At 37.1% G+C, this 16,942-nt stretch overlaps 1 protein-coding gene across 11 annotated transcripts in view; it reads right to left on the bottom strand.

Moving 5' to 3' along the window:
• Nucleotides 1-16,942, bottom strand: part of TLK2 (tousled like kinase 2) — a 124,353-nt gene that overhangs the window by 42,660 nt on the left and 64,751 nt on the right. For 10 of the 11 annotated variants that reach the window (XM_025279893.3, XM_025279892.3, XM_025279895.3 and 7 more), the window contains 4 exons: nucleotides 11,194-11,289; nucleotides 9,765-9,857; nucleotides 6,214-6,324; nucleotides 4,849-4,985 (listed from right to left, as the gene is read on the bottom strand). In XM_025279893.3, coding sequence (XP_025135678.1) covers nucleotides 4,849-4,985; nucleotides 6,214-6,324; nucleotides 9,765-9,857; nucleotides 11,194-11,289 — 437 coding nt within the window. The remainder of the gene's footprint in view (nucleotides 1-4,848; nucleotides 4,986-6,213; nucleotides 6,325-9,764; nucleotides 9,858-11,193; nucleotides 11,290-16,942) is intronic. The other variant, XM_006044905.4, reaches the window with a different exon arrangement.

Below are 16,942 nucleotides of genomic sequence, written 5' to 3' on the forward strand. Positions count from 1 at the left end.
AAATTTATGTCACTCAAATCTAAGTAATTCTAAAAAGTCATTATTGAGATTTTCCTGGTAATCTAGTGGCTAAGGCTCCGAGCTCCCAATACAGGGGGCCTGGGTTCAATCCCTGGTCAGGGAAATACAATAGATTCCACATGCCACAATGAAGACCCAGCGCAGCCAAATAAATAAACAGCAAGCCATTATTTGTCAGTTATAATAACAAGACAGTCTTAGGTACCATTATCAGTTGAACTGTTCCACCCAAAAAGATGTGTTAAAGTGCTAATCCCCAGTACCTCAGATTATAACCTTTGGAAATAGGGTCACTGAAGATTTAATTAGTTAAAATAAGGTCATACTGGAGTAGGGTGGGCCCTTAACCCAATTTGACTGGTGTCCTCCTGAGAAAAGAAGACATGCAGGGGAACACCATGTGAAATGGAGGCAGACTGAGCTACGCTGCTGCAAGCCACTGAACACTAAACAAGGATCCTCCCTAGAAGCCACAGAAGGAGCAGCCCTGCCAACACCTTGATTTAAGGTTTCTGACTTCCTAAACTGTAAGAGAATTAAATTTATGTTGTTTTAAATCACCCAGTTTATGGTATTTAGTGATGATAGCCCTAGGAAATGATTATGAAAATGAAAGTGTTAGCTACTCAGTTCAGTTCAGTTGCTCAGTCATGTCTGACTCTTTGCGACCCCATGAATTGCAGCACACCGGGCCTCCCTGTCCATCACCATCTCCCGGAGTTCACTCAAACTCATGTCCATCGAGTTGGTGATGCCATCCAGCCATCTCATCCTCTGTCGTCCCCTTCTCCTCCTGCTCCCAATCCCTCCCAGCATCCGAGTCTTTTCCAATGAGTCAACTCTTCGCATGAGGTGGCCAAAGTATTGGAGTTTCAGCTTTAGCATCAGTCCTTCCAAAGAACACCCAGGACTGATCTCCTTTAGAATGGACTGGTTGGATCTCCTTGTAGTCCAAGAGAGACTCTCAAGGGTCTTCTCCAACACCACAGTTCAAAAGCATCAGTTCTTCGGCGCTCAGCTTTCTTCACAGTCCAACTTTCATATCCATACATGACCACTGGAAAAACCGTAGCTTTGACTAGACGGACCTTTGTTGGCAAAGTAATGTCTCTGCTATCTAGGTTGGTCATAACTTTCCTTCCAAGGAGTAAGAGTCTTTTAATTTCATGGCTGCAATCACCATCTGCAGTGATTTTGGAGCCCCCAGAAATAAAGTCTGACACTGTTTCCCCATATATTTCCCATGAAGTGATGGGACCAGATGCCATGATCTTAGTTTTCTGAATGTTCAACTCTTTGCCACCCCATGAACTGCAGTCTGCCAATGTCCTCTGTCCATGGAATTCTCCATGGAAGAACACTGGAGTGGCAAGCCATTACCTTCTCCAGGGAATTGAACCCAAGTCTCCTGCATTGCAGGCAGATTCTTTACCTTCTGAGCCACCAGGGAAGCCCAGGAAACAATTCTATGTACCCTCCATAGCAAAACTGTATCATAACTAGAACAGGTGTTAAAAAAACAAATGCACATTATTTGCAGATATTATTTTGACCAAAGTAATTTTGGTGATGATCTACAGATAGTACCTGAATATCTCAGGTAAGAATTTTTAAAGAGTCCCAGGATTTCATGTTCTGTGTCTACTAGAAACTGGTATATACCACCCAAGGGAGAACTGATACTTATAGAATCAACAGAGTTGTCTCTCTAAATATCACATGATATCACTTATATGTGGAATTTTTTTAAAAAATGATACAATGAACTTATTTACAAAACAGAAATAGACTCACAGACATAGAAAACAAACTTATGGCTACCAAAGGGGAAGGATGGGGGGATAAATTTGGAATTTGAGGTTAACAGATACACACTACTATATATAAAATAGATAAACAACAAGAACCTACAGTATAGCACCGGGAATTATAGTAAATATCTTGCAATAACCCACAATGGAAAAGAATCTGAAAACAAATGCATATATATAACTATAACTGAATCACTTTGCTGTACATCTGGAATACTGTAAATCAACTATACTTCAATAAAAAAATTTAAAAAAGCTTTATCACTTATTATGGGTCATATGCCAAGAATCAGATGGTTCACAGGAAATCACTTTAAAATGGAATTCTATAATTCCTTATACACCAGAATATAATCGTGGACTAGGACAATGATGTTATACAATTTCATTTACTCCCTCTGATGATCCACGTCTTAAACAGCCACAGTTTTGTATACAGGTCAAATCCCCGTATTTAATGTTGTTTATGTCAATATAAAGAAAATCTTAATAATAATTTTTTTTATTGCCTTGCCATTGACTATTTGAGACTTCAAGACTTGTTTAAATAAAAAAGTTACATACTGAATAACAACAGAATTTATTGTAACTAACTTCTCAGAACTATAAAATATGTTACTTTTTCAACAAGTTCAAAAATACCTTTTAGAAAAACTTACTAACCTGGTCAAAAATCATTAAAAATCTTTTATGATCTTTTTATTAGACAGCAAATCTGTTTTAGGATCTTAATAAAGATCAGTCAAATAGAGCCAAGGTACAAACTGAGAATAAAAGAACTGTGTTGAGGCTCCTGTTCAGACTATATTTGATCACTTGATTAAATTTTTAATGTCAAGAGGTTTGCTCTTTCTATAAAAACTAGTACTGCAACCTGGAGTTCAGGTACCTTACCCACCAAGTTATGTGTCACAGAGCTTCTTATACACAGATAATTATCATTTGTAAGGATATCAGCTACAGCCTTCTATAACTAAAGAACTTCAATTCTGCATTAAAATTAAGAAAGGAAATTGGTTTATTAAAGCACAACTTTAGAAAATATTATTAAAATACCTAAAATTAAGAGATATCAGCCAGGGGACTTTCCTGGTGGTCCAGTGGTTAAGAGTCAGCATTTTTACTGCTGAGGTTCAGTTCTTAGTCAGGGAACTAAGATCCCACAAGCTGTGCAGTGTGGCCAAAAAACAACAAGCAAATAAAAAAAGGTATCAGCCAGAAACAGCTTCCCAAGAGGAGAGATGGATAGTCTGCAATTTATATTACTTAAAATCATCGAAAAAAAAATACTATCCACTTTGGAGAAACAACTCTGATTAGGGATCTCATGTAGATAATACCAAATTCTCTGGTCCGAAGGCTCTACAGCAAAGTCATCCTTTTGTACTCTATATACAATTTCCAGAACCTTCTGGGCAATAGGCTGCTTATAGAGCAAAAAGATAAATACTTGCTACTATCAGCAAAAATTACAATCACATCTTAAAAGTAATTACATTTTATATCTCTAAACAAATCCACTAACCACTCAGGTTTAAGTCTTTAGACATTTTAAAAATTGCCATCTGAGGAGTAACCATTGTCATGGACTAGTAGGGGTCATTATCACATCTGGGACTCAGTGTGAGCATTAAGTGACTTTGGCCAATCATGGGGGATGTGTTTTATCTTCCGTCCCATTCTGACAAAATTGGATGGAGACCCACTTCCAGGGCAATTTGCTCATCACGGTCAGGGTGTTGAGGAATAGACATCATGCCTCTATGCAGCAGCTGTTTATACTGCCCTAGTGCAACTCTGTTAACCTGAGCACAGAGAACTCAGCGTGGATACCACATGTATCACACATAAAGCACAGACTATAATCCAGAGGTAGGTTTCCACAAAGTTTGTTTGTTTTGTTTTAGTTTGGCTATGCCACATGGGGCGGCTTGCAGGATCTTCGTTCCCCAACCAGGGATCAAACCTAAGCTCTGGCAGTGAACGCACTGAGTCCTAACCACAAGACTGCCAAGGAATTCCCATTAACAAAATATTATTAATAATATCAGTATCTGTACTTTTCTTTCAAATTTGTTATTTATGTTTCATTAGTATTCAAAAGTAGTTCTATCCTCTCCAATCAATGCCCAATATGTTATTTCACCAAGGAAAAAAAGGTAGGACAGGCAGTCTATGGAACCCTTGAACCTACAGTAAACTACAGATCAGAAGTGTGAGAGCCCATGATTAAAGATACAATGTGCCACCCACTGCAACCCAGTCTCAAACGGAAACTATCTACAAAATCAAAATAAGTAAGATACACCAAAAGGTATCGCAACTTTTAAGGCTTCTTTTTTAAAGTTCTGAGCTGATATTAGCTATTTATGCAGTTGGAATTTTAGGATTTTAAATGTTAATTCCCTCCTTGGAGTAAATACTTGAATGTTTTAAACCAAAGTTATAATAAAGTGAAGGAGGGCTCAAGATTCCAAGTTAATGACAGGCACAGGCAGTGGGACTGCTCACCAGCCTGACTGCTGGCTCAGTGCTCACCTTCAAGAAGGTGACCATCTCTGCTGACTGGATACTCTCCCCTTAGAGAGCCCCAGGAACATGTCCTGTACGTTCTTCCAAGGTTTTGTTTTATACCAAACTCGGGAAATCCTTCCTTGGGTCTTTGCCCATTTCAATCTTCTGTGGACCCAGAATAAATGCTGGGAGTGGGCAGACTCCTCATGAAAACTTATTACATAATTAAAATGATATCAAGTCAAGTCTTAGCTTTTTCTTCCTTAGTTTTGGCAATTCTGATTTTTTTAAGCTTTAATATAGAACTTGTTTTTTATTCCTCTGATTATTTGCCATTTTTTCAGGACTTTATCTCATTCCTTACAATTCTTTACACATGTGGAGACAAAACTGAATGAAAATAAGACTACCACTACTAAGATATTAATGACTACAACTATAAAAAAATTTAAAAATCCAAACCAACTTTCAATTCTCAACTTTATCATCACAATTCACTTACTTAATAAGGTTCTGGAAAGCATAACCATCTGTCCACTGTTCAGTAAACGAAGCCCCATGTCGGACTGTGGTAAAGTGGCCCAGTCTCAAGCGATCTTGCATGCTTTTATCTCTACATGCCATCTTCTCTTGTTTTGACTTAGGGGAAAAGGACAAATAGAAAATAATTGTATTCTCCTACGAGAACTCAGATGCAGCACTATGTTTGTTTTTTGTACTATACTGCTCAAAGTTTAGGACAACTGGCTATATCTACACTGATTTCAGGAAGTACCCTAAAGCTATAAACATTTTATATAACCCATAAGCATTCTACATTAACATATACTAACATATACATTTCTGTTATAAATGTGGAATTTCCCTTCTACAAAATTAATGAATTAAGAGATGAAGCAAAGTTCTCCTCAGTATCTTTGATATTAATAAAATAATTCACTTCACTTTTTATCAGTGTTTCCTGTCCCTTTAATAGCATTTCAAAGATTTCAGCAAAAAAACAAACCACTAGTCTGTCTCAAACCTCTAGCTTATAATCATTTCATTAGGAAGTACTGTCATCTTCAAACTTTTACTGTAAGATAAATAACTACTGGAGATATGTTTTACAAATTTAAGACATTAATTATTTATGATATATAATCAACAATTAAATATTTATTTCAATAATTATAAGAAATAATTACTAAAGGCAAATTGCAACTAATCAGTTACTATTAATATAATAAAGGAGGCATCAGCCAATTAAATAATCATATACAAGTAATTGCCAACTAGTTTTTTAAAATACAAAACACTTAATTATCACATTATTATATATATAAATTACTCTAAATACCATATCTGAAATGGACATAAAACTATTGCTAAATGTCTGTATTAGTAATAGGATGTGCTGTGTGCTTGCTCAGTCAGTCGTGTCTGCCTCTTTGCAGCCCCATAGACTATTGCCCACTAGGCTCCTTTGCCCATGGAATTTTCCAGGCAAGAACACTGAAGTAGGTTGCCATTTCCTACTCCAGGGGATCTTCCCAATCCAGGGATCAAATCTCTTGAGTCTTCTGCATTGGCATGTGGCACGTGGGGTCTTTAACACTATGGCAACCCCAGTAGCCTTTTCCTAAACCCAAAAGCCCTTTGTTGGTTTTTTGTTCTTCTTTCCAAAGAAGAGACATGGATTTACATAAATGTTTCTTACCAAAGAAGCCAGGCACACCCATGCCCACATAAGACAGAGAACTAAAGCTGTGGTCAGTCCTTTCCTACTTTGAAATGCTTTCACTTCAGGTAAAAAGTTAGAAGTCACAACAATGGCACACCCTAAGCATCTTGGAATACAGAGTTGAGGCCACTACTAATCACCTACCTTTTCTATAAGCAGTTTCTTGCTCATTGTCACACATCGATTTAATCGTTCTTTGTATTTCTCTAACACCTTTTGCTGTTCGTCAATCTGCCGTCTCAAATCACAGTTGGCCTTCAATGGAAAAACATTTTTTAAATTAGCTCCAAGGAAGAGATTAATACAAAAGCAGTTTCTAGGGAGTCTGAAACTCATTTCTTTTGTTAAATTATAAGCAAAACTGAGATTTAAAGAAGTAAGAGTAACTATGTCTTTAAAAAAAGAAGGTAAATACTTTGTTCCTTGATTTTCTTTTAATAAACTTATTGTTTATTAAAGATGAATTCTGCTACTAGAAGTAGGATGTTTTTCTACTGGTCATACTTTACTCTTCCCCAAAGCCAGTTACAGATAAATCCAGTACCCCACACATGCTAATACTGTCACAAAATAAAAGAAAAAAATCCATCATGAATGAAATGTTTATTTCGAATTCATTTAAATAGCACTTTTAAGCATTTATAGATTAAATACTTACAAAGGGTGAATAAGCACTACCAAAAAAACAACACATAATGTTCTTTATGTTCAATTGTTGCTCTTCTGTTCTTCCTTCCAAAGAAGAGACATGGATTTACATAAATGTTTTTTACCAGAGAAGCCAGGCACACCCATGCCCACATAAGATAGAACTAACAAACAAGCTGAATACAAGGTCTTGGTTCAAGAAAACCAGAATGTAAATACACAGTTGATTTAGCTGTGGTCAGAAGGGTGGGCTAAATACTTTGAAAAATTCAAGACTCCTACAATAACAGAGAAGCAAAGAACCACTAACCCCAGGTCAATTTTGACTTGCAACTCCTGAGTTTATTCTTGTGTTAAACAAAAGATATGTACTCTTTTGGCAAATAAATGATACTATAGCACACTCAATTTTTGAGATTTTGAAGCTTCATTTTAAAGTGACCATTGTGCAACAGTTTCCATCTCCAAGTATCTACTTTCCTCATAATTTCTTCCTATTAGTTCTTCTAAGAGAGCTCATGAGTTCCATGGACCACATTACCAAAGGCCAAGTACAAGGACATTTGGTTAAATATGTCTAATTCATACTTAAAAAATCTGCAAGCCAAAGATCATGTAATGCATATACATGAAGTCCAATCTACTTTTGGAAGGTGAACATCCCTTAAAATCTATAATCAAATTTATGGAATCAATCAATCTCTGGCAGTTTATTTTAAATTGTAAGAACTCTAAATTTTTGTGGTTTCCAACACTAATGATTTTGTGTTCAGGTTTAAAATAGCATCTGACTAGCAGGTCCTGATGCAGCCTTACCCAAACATCTAACTACAATGGAAAAACTCAATCAATGGTCCATGCCTGTCTGAAAGGAGACATAAAGAGTAGTGGTTATTCCCCTGTCCCTCCGAATCAGAAACACAAGCTCTCATCAATTTGAAAAAATGGCATCTCTCCTTTGTGTCTTCTTTTCTGACATAACCATTCCATTGGCACTGTTCTAGATCCAAAGAAAGACTACAATCTTCAGAAAACAAAAGATTAGAAAGATGGGAGTGGCAAAGAGGACATACCGCTTCCTGGGAAATAAAACCATATTTTTAAAACTCCCCAAAATAATCCTAAGTTAGGGTCAGTTTTTTACATACTCCATCTTCTCAATCTTAAGAAAATCAGACGATGAAGGAAGAAGACAAGCCCATGATCCTTTTTTAGCTCAGCAGAGCTACCCTGGCCAAAAATCTTAATTTTTTGGTTAGATTAGACAATTAGACTGGGATTTCTATAAACACACAATATCTAATTATAAACCTTGGTAATTCAATGAGCACCCAAGTGAAAAGAAGAGACGTTAAGAGCAACATCAAGCAAGTATACATGCTAACAATGAAAGATGGAAAATAGGTACTGAGTTTAAACACGGCTCTTCTCACTGAAGGATGGAGAAAAGCAAACTAAGAAACAAAACCACCAGGCCTAAGGAAAAATGTTTCTGAATAGAAAAGGGAACATCAGCTTGAGAACAATAAAAACATTGGAGATTAAAATGTTAGCCAATTTTATTTACAAATTGGTAGTATTTATGTATAGATGCATTTATGTACAGGGACTTTGCTGGCAGTCCAACAGTTAAGACTTCATGCCTCCACTACGTGGGAATCCCTGACTAGGTAACTGCGATCCTGTATGCTGCGTGAAGTGGCCAAAATATAAAAATAAATAAACAATTTCTTTAAAAAATTTTATATATGCTATAAATAGATCAAAAATTACTACAGTAAATATACCAAATGTTTTAATTGCAGTTAATGGAATTATGGGTGTCATTTTATTTATTTATTTTTACTATTTTTACTATTCTCTAAATTTATTATAAAGAGTATGTATTGCTTTTTACAATAAGAAAACAATAAACCTTAAAATATTTTTAAAAGGGTCAGTCAATATGCCAAACTGTATATTAAAAAATTATTTCAGAAAATATCATGGTATTACTGTATAGCACAAGGAACTCTACTCAATATTCTGCAATAAGCTATATGAGAAAAGAATCTAAAAAAGAATGAATATATGTATAACTGAATTACTTTGCTATATATCTGAAACATAACAATGTAAATCAACCATACTCCAATAAAATCAAAAATTTTTTTAAAAATCCTTGTATATTTTCTAGAGGTATATTTTAAACTCCATATAGCTACTTTTAAAGTTTCTCTTGTGAGCACAAAACACTTTAGACGAATAGGTTATAAAAGATATAAAATGCAAAACCAGGACTTGTGACATAGTTTTTAAAATTCAAATGCACATATATGTGGAATCTAGAAAAATGGTAGAGATGAACCTATTTCCGGAGCAGGAACAGAGACACAGACGTGGAGAATGGATATGTGGATGGGGGGTGGGGCGTGGGCGGTGAGGAGGAGAATGGGAGGGTGAGACAAATTGAGAGCCTGGGATTGACACACACACACTACCATGTGTGAAACAGACTGCTAATGGGAGGCTGCTGTAGGCACAGGAAGCTCAGCTTGGTGTTCTGTGATGACCAAGACGGGTGGGATGGGGGGTGGGAGGGAGGTCCGAGAGGGAAGGGATATATGTATGCATATAGCTGACTCACTTCATTGTACAGCAGAGACTACTACAGTATAGCAATTATATTCCAATAAAAAAAAATCAATAAAATTTTTAAAAATTCAAAGACATTAAAAAAAAATTTCCCTGGAATGGGAAAACAACACTCTATATACATATTCTCACAGCTTCAACTCTCCACAGATATAGTCCTCTAGTATATATTTAAATACTAAAATTCTACAATTAAGATGTCCAGTGTAAAGATACCATTTGGAATATAGTTTGATCCTCGTTACCTACTCAGATTCCCTCAGATCAAAGGAAAATATCCAAATGTCTACATTTTAACTTTATTATTTGGTTACAGTAATTATCTCTATGATATGCACGTAATTCACACATATAAATATAGATAAATCAATCAGTGCTTGTTATAAAATCTCGTATGATATTTTAATACTTACTCTTAATAAATCATCTATTCTTCCTTCCTTCTTCTCTAAATCAGAATTCTTACTGTTTTCTAGTGCAGATATTTTTTCTATTGTGAGGTCAGACTACAGAGATAAGCAGAAAACAAACTCAGGATTAGTCTCAAAATATTACATGTCATCACATTTTTCTCATTACTTTTCTGAAAAAAAAGCACTTATGATACAACTAGCCTGGAATCACATGGCTCAAGAAATTAAATCTGCCTTTCTCATCTCATTCTTTAAGCACTACGTTCCGCTATACTTGCCCTTCAAAAATATATTAACTCTGGAATAAAATATATGAATTCTCAAAATACTGTGCACCGAATAGTACAGAAACATACTCTCTAGAAATGAAACTAACTGAATAGAAAAGGTCATCAGAGGAGAAAGAACCCAACTCTCTAAAGAACAAACATGCCACCTAGTGGAAACAGAGCGACCAGAAGAAGAGATGAATGCTCAACTACCTAAGTCTATTCAACTATTCAAAAGTTTAATTCGAATAAAATTAAAATCTGCTCCTAAGGGCTGTTTAGCTCTTGTGACTTAAGAAACTCTCCTAGATTGCCAGGCATCCTGTCTTGAAGGTAACAAGCTACCAACAGGCTTCAAGAAAACAAGGTATAATATTTGGTGAGCTCAACACAACAAAATGGAGGATATATCCACTATCCTTTTCGCAGATATTATTTTTGAATATTCACAACATTCCCTAAATTAAGGAGTTTCTGAAGACTGTTTAAGGAAGAATTATGTTGGTGTGCCACGTGTTAAAAGTTTAAAATAACAAGGTTTTACTGTGTATCACACAGAACTATATTCAGTAGTTTGTAATAAACCATAATGAAAAAAGAATCAGAAAAAAAAAGAATACAGACACATACATATATATGTATAACCAATCACTTTGCTATGCATGTGAAATTAATACAACATTCTAAATCAACGATATTTCAATAAAAAAGATTCCCTGCCGCCTACCATAAGTACTGTGCCAACAAGTGTTTTGTAGACACTAAGATGATGATAATCAACCACATTTTATAGATAATTTAAACTGAAGAAAAATGAGGCCCCAAAAGATAAAGCATAAGTTGCAGAGCTAGAACCTGAATCGGGGTCCTGAGTTCTCCAAAACAAGTGCTTTTTCCCTTGACACCATGCTGCAATATAATCATTTCTGTCTATAATCTTTCTGAATACATCAGAAAGGCAAAGAAACACCTCAAAAAGTTAAAAGCACCTTCCAAAAGACTTGAAATATTCATAATGCAAGTTCTGAATACAACACACACAAATAAATGAGATGAAGTCAGAGAAATAAAGGGAGAGAGAAGACCCAGATTTTATATGTAGTGTTAGCATTTACTCCAAAGCAGTTCTTTCCCTCTCTGTTTATCGACCACTGACCTACCTGGGTCTGTCTGTGCTGGATGGAGATCTGTTTTTGGGAGCTGCAGGAATGCTCTGTGTTGCCAGATCCCGTAGATGAGGGACTGTTTTGCTGAGCCTGGAATAAAGGTGTACCACCAATCACAAGAAGTTTTCCATCTTTCTCCATGAGCATTTATATGGATACAAACGATTACATAAAACAAATACTTCCTGATGAAAACCAAGACTCAGGGCCATGGAGCCAAGATGAAAGTATACACAATTCAAATGAAAAGTAAGGGCTTGACATGGTGGCTTAGATCATTTTACTGTAAATAGTTTAAAACACCAAATGCTTACAAATGAATTTTTTAAATATGGAAATTAAGTATGTAAATGTCCTTTTCACGGTACAATTGATGCTTGAAAAACACATGGGTTAAGGGCGCTGACCATCCACCCTCCGAGTCCCCCCACCATGCAGTCAAAATTCCACAGGTAACTTTACAGGTGGCCCCCTGGATCCACAGTTCTAAATCTGCTGATTAAACCAGTCTCGAATGGTGTAACACATAGTATGGATCTATTAAAAAAAATCCCACATCAAAGTGGACCTGGGCAGTCAGTCCAAACCCACACATCTTAAGAGTCAACTGTAAACGTGCTCTCGCAGGACAGGCTGGTGAAGCACTCAAGCACAAGGGACGCTCATGACTCCAGGCAGAAAGGACTGGGAACTTCTATTCAGAAGTGCATCCGAGACCCTCTAACTTCGCCCAGAACACACAGTGGGCCAAAAATTCTAGCCGATTTACAATATTGTCACTTGTTTACTGTGACATTTTACACATAAATAATGGGGCATTCTAAGGCACTTTCAAATTTAGAAGGTTTAGGACTTAATATAATTCAACTGTTCAAGACTGCAATCATTATACAGATGGTCACCAACTTAACAACGGTTCCACTTAACAAGTTTTCAACTCTATGATGGTGCAAAAGCAATACGTTCAGTAGAAACGTACTTCAAATTTTGATTTTTGACCTTCTCCTGGGTTAGTAACGTGACACAGTACTCTCTGACGCCACACGGCAGCAGCAGGCCAGCTCCCAGTCAGCCACAGAACCATGAAGGTAAACCACCAGATGCACTGGGAGCCATACACCCAGATGCACATATGGGTTCCTACTTTCAGTATTCAATAAATTACATGAGATTCACCACTATATTATAAAATAGACTTTGTGTTAGGTGACTGCAGGCTAATGTACATGTTCTGAGCACATTTAAGGTAAGCAAGGTTGAGCTATGATATATTCAATAGCTGAGGTATATTAAATATATTTTGATTTACAAGTGATATTTTCAACTCATGACCTGTTTATCAGGACCTAATCCCATCATAAGTCAAGGAAGACCTTTACTTCAAAGAGTCCTTTTAAAAACAAAATTGCACTCAACATAGTACAACCTATCATAATACATAATTAGACATAATTACAAAATACTGGATATTCTGGTGATTATGGGCTAATGGAAATATCATCTCATCAGAGAATACAGTGTTTCGAATAATGTAAGTTTCATCTGGTACCTCCTAATTATTCCTTTATTTCTTTATTTGTTAACATTAAACAATGTATAACCATCACCTATTGAGCAACTACTGCCGTGATCACCAGTAGTCCTTCAGTTCAGTCGCTCAGTCATGTCCGACTCTTTGTGATCCCATGAATGCCAGACCTCCCTGTCCTTCACCAACTCCCAGAGTTTACCCAAACTCATGTCCATTGAGTTGATGATGCCATCCAACCATCTCATCCTCTGTTGTCCCCTTCTCCTCCTGCCCTCAATCTATACCTGCATCAGGGTCTTTTCAAATGAGTCAACTCTTTGCATCAGGTGGCCAAAGTATTGGAGTTGCAGCTTCAACATCAGTCCTTTCAATGAACACCCAGGACTGATTTCCTTTAAGATGAACTGGCTGGATCTCCTTGCAGTCCAAGGGACTCTCAAGAGTCTTCTCCAACACCACAGTTCAAAAGCATCAATTCTTCTGCACTCAGCTTTCTTTATAGTCCAATTCTCACAACCATACATGACTACTGGAAAAACCATAGCCTTGACTAGATGGACCTTTGTTGGCAAAGTAATGTCTCTGCTTTTTAATATGCTGTCTAGGTTGGTCATAACTTTCCTCCCAAGGAGTACACGTCTTTCAATTTCATGGCTTCAGTCACCATCTGCAGTGATTTTGGAGCCCCAAGAAATAGTCTGACACTGCTTCCACTGTTTCCCCATCTATTTCCCATGAAGTGACGGGACCGGATGCCATTATCTTAGTTTTCTGAATGTTGAGTTTTAAGTCAACTTTTTCACTCTCCTCTTTCACTTTCATCAAGAGGCTCTTTAGTTCTTCTTCACTTTCTGCCATAAGGGTGGTGTCATCTGCATATCTGAGGTTATTGATATTTCTCCCTGATATCTTGATTCCAGCTTGTGCTTCCTCCAGCCCAGCGTTTCTCATGATGTACTCTACATATAAGTTAAATAAGCAGGGTGACAATATACAGCCTTGATGCACTCCTTTTCCTATTTGCAACCAGTCTGTTGTTCCATGTCCAGTTCTAACTGTTGCTTCCTGACTTGCAAACAGATTTCTCAAGAGGCATGTCAGGTGGTGTGGTATTCCCATCTCTTTAAGAATTTTCCACAGTTTGCAGTGGTCCATACAGTCAAAGGCTTTGGCATAGTCAATAAAACAGAAATAGATGTTTTTCTGGAACTCTCTTGCTTTTTCCATGATCCAGCGGATGCTGGCAATTTGATCCTTGGTTCCTCTGCCTTTTCTAAAACCAGCTTGAACATCTGGAAGTTCACGGTTCACATATTGTTGAAGCCTGGCTTGGAGAATTTTGAGCATTACTTTACTAGCGTGTGAGATGAGTGCAATTGTGCGGTAGTTTGAGCATTCTTTGGCATTGCCTTTCTTTGGGAGTGGAATGAAAACTGACCTTTTCCAGTCCTGTGGCCACTGCTGAGTTTTCCAAATTTGCTGGCATATCGAGTACAGCATTTTCACAGCATCATCTTCTAGGATTTGAAACAGCTCAACTGGAATTCCATCACCTCTACTAGCTTTGTTCATAGTGATGCTTCCTAAGGCCCACTTGACTTCACATGCCAGGATGTCTGGCTCTAGGTGAGTGATCACACCATTATGATTATCTGGGTTGTGAAGCTCTTTTTTGTCCAGTTCTGTGTATTCTTGCCACCTCTTCTTAATATCTTCTGCCTCTGTTAGGTCCATATCATTTCTGTCCTTTATTGAGCCCATCTTTGCATGAAATGTTCCCTTGGTATCTCTAGTTTTCTTGAAGAGATCTCTAGTCTCTCCCATTCTATTGTTTTCCTCAGTTTCTTTGCATTGATTGCTGAGGAAGGCTTTCTTATCTCTCCTTGCCAGTCTTTGGAACTCTGCATTCAGATGGGTATATCTTTCCTTTTCTCCTTTGCTTTTTGCGTCTCTTCTTTTCACAGCTATCTGTAAGCCCTCTTCATACAGCCATTTTGCTTTTTGCATTTCTTTTTCTTGGGGATGGTCTTGATCTCTGCCTCCTGTACAAGGTCATGAACATTGTCCATATGAACGATGTCCATAGTTCTTCAGGCACTCTGTCTAGTCCCTTAAATCTATTTCTCACTTCCACTGTATAATTGTAAGGGATTTGATTTAGGTCATAACTGAATGGTCTAGTGGTTTTCCCTACTTTCTTCAATTTAAGTCTGAATTTGGCAAAAAGGAGTTCATGATCTAAGCCACAGTCAGCTCCTGGTCTTGTTTTTGCTGACTGTATAGAGCTTCTCCATCTTCGGCTGCAAAGAATATAATCAATCTGATTTCGGTATTGACCACCTGGTGATGTCCACGTGTCGAGTCTTCTCTTGTGTTGTTGGAAGAGGGTGTTTGCTATGACCAGTGCGTTCTCTTGGCAAAATTCTATTAGCCTTTGCCCTGCTTCGTTCTGTAGTCCAAAGTCAAATTTGCCTGTTACTCCAGGTGTTTCTTAACTTCCTACTTTTGCATTCCAGTCCCCTATAATGAAAAGGACATCTTTTTTGGGTGTTAGTTCTAAAAGGTCTTGTAGGTCTTCATAGAACCGTTCAACTTCAGCTTCTTCAGCATTACTGGTCAGGGCATAGACTTGGATTACCTTACAAAACCCTATAAGGAGGTGCTGCTATTTCCATTTATAGATAAAGAAAATGCAAATCCGAGATATTAAGCACCTATGTGGGGTCACAGAGCTAGTCAGTGGGGGAATAAGAATTGAGGGCTATCTGCATCCACAGTAACCAATCTCTATAAGCACAGTACACTGACTGTCTCACGTCGGCCATTATGGGTACTGCTGTGAACAGGCCACAAGCAAGCTAAGCACTTCATACACACAACTAAACTGAAGGCTCACACAGTCTTGTAAGGTAGGCGATAATATCATCTCTGTTTTTATTGATTCACTCATCAAGTACTCACTGAAACATCCTCATCTAAGTATCATGTTAGATGCTCGGGACGCAATGGCCAAGAAAAACAGAAACAAAACCTAAAGGCCCAGTCATCACTCTGCCTTATAAAACTCATAAACCAAGAGAAGATGTATAAAGCACTGGATAAATACTTGTTGACAGAAACTGTTAAACAATCTAAACAATCATATAAATAAATACAAAACTGCAATTAAGGATACGTGCTATAAGCATACACAACAAGGTACCTAACCTAACTTAATGAATTGAGGGTGAATTCCTTGATGAAATAATATCAGAGTTAAAATTTGAAGGAAATAAGCAGTCAAAGAGAAGAGACGATAGGGTCATTCCAGGTTCTCACATTCCATACAAGAACCCAAGGGGAAGAGAGAGAACTGTTGTGGGGATCAACAAGTAAAAAATGAGGAGTCAGTCTCAAAGAGACTGTATGTCAGAGCAGTGATTAGAGCCAGGTTTAGGAGAGTCTAAATAACTGATAATGTTCCCCATTCTTCCTACAATGTGGCAAACCTAACCTCGTCTTATTGATGAAGGGTTATGATTGTAAAACTCACATACTATACTGCACTGTGATATAACCATTATCTCCTTCAGTTATCATTAGATTGCTTTTAAAATCCTATCCTTTTAAAATCTATCTCTAAATAAACATTACTGAGCTGCTTTTATAATAAACACCAACAAGAATCACATGACAGGCTAAAAGGCTCTTTCTATGAACTTCTAGATTTTGGTATATGGGTTTGTTTTTTTTTTTTAATGCTTTTTCCTTTTTTAACATGTGCTCATTTCTAAGTTTTCTTTCAGCAAACAAAGGGTACTAGAATGTCATTCAAGGAGATGTTTCCAAATTAAAGCTCTCTGTAAAAATGTACATATAAATAGCCCATGATAAGTAAAACTGCAGAAAGTTAACTGAGTCAGTGGGACAGAAGCAAGGAGGTAGCAAATCCCCATGAAAATGAAAATAATACTTACAAAAGATAGGAGAACTACAAAAATATAAGGACCTACTGTGACAAGTGAATCCATGCAAATACTCCATGAAAATTCTTATCATTCATTCGGTATTAATTATGAACCTCTGTGCCTGGTCCTGTGTTGAACACTAGAAATGCAACACTGGAAAACAAAGAAAGCTTAGTCTCCTGAGTCCACAGTTACAGGATCATGTTCTCAAGAAATGAGAAGCTGACGGCCTTGCTAAGCAGACCATTGTAGTTGTAAATTTAGT

This window comes from Bubalus bubalis, chromosome 3 (assembly GCF_019923935.1).
Source record: "Bubalus bubalis isolate 160015118507 breed Murrah chromosome 3, NDDB_SH_1, whole genome shotgun sequence".
NCBI classification, from domain to species: Eukaryota; Metazoa; Chordata; class Mammalia; order Artiodactyla; family Bovidae; genus Bubalus; species Bubalus bubalis.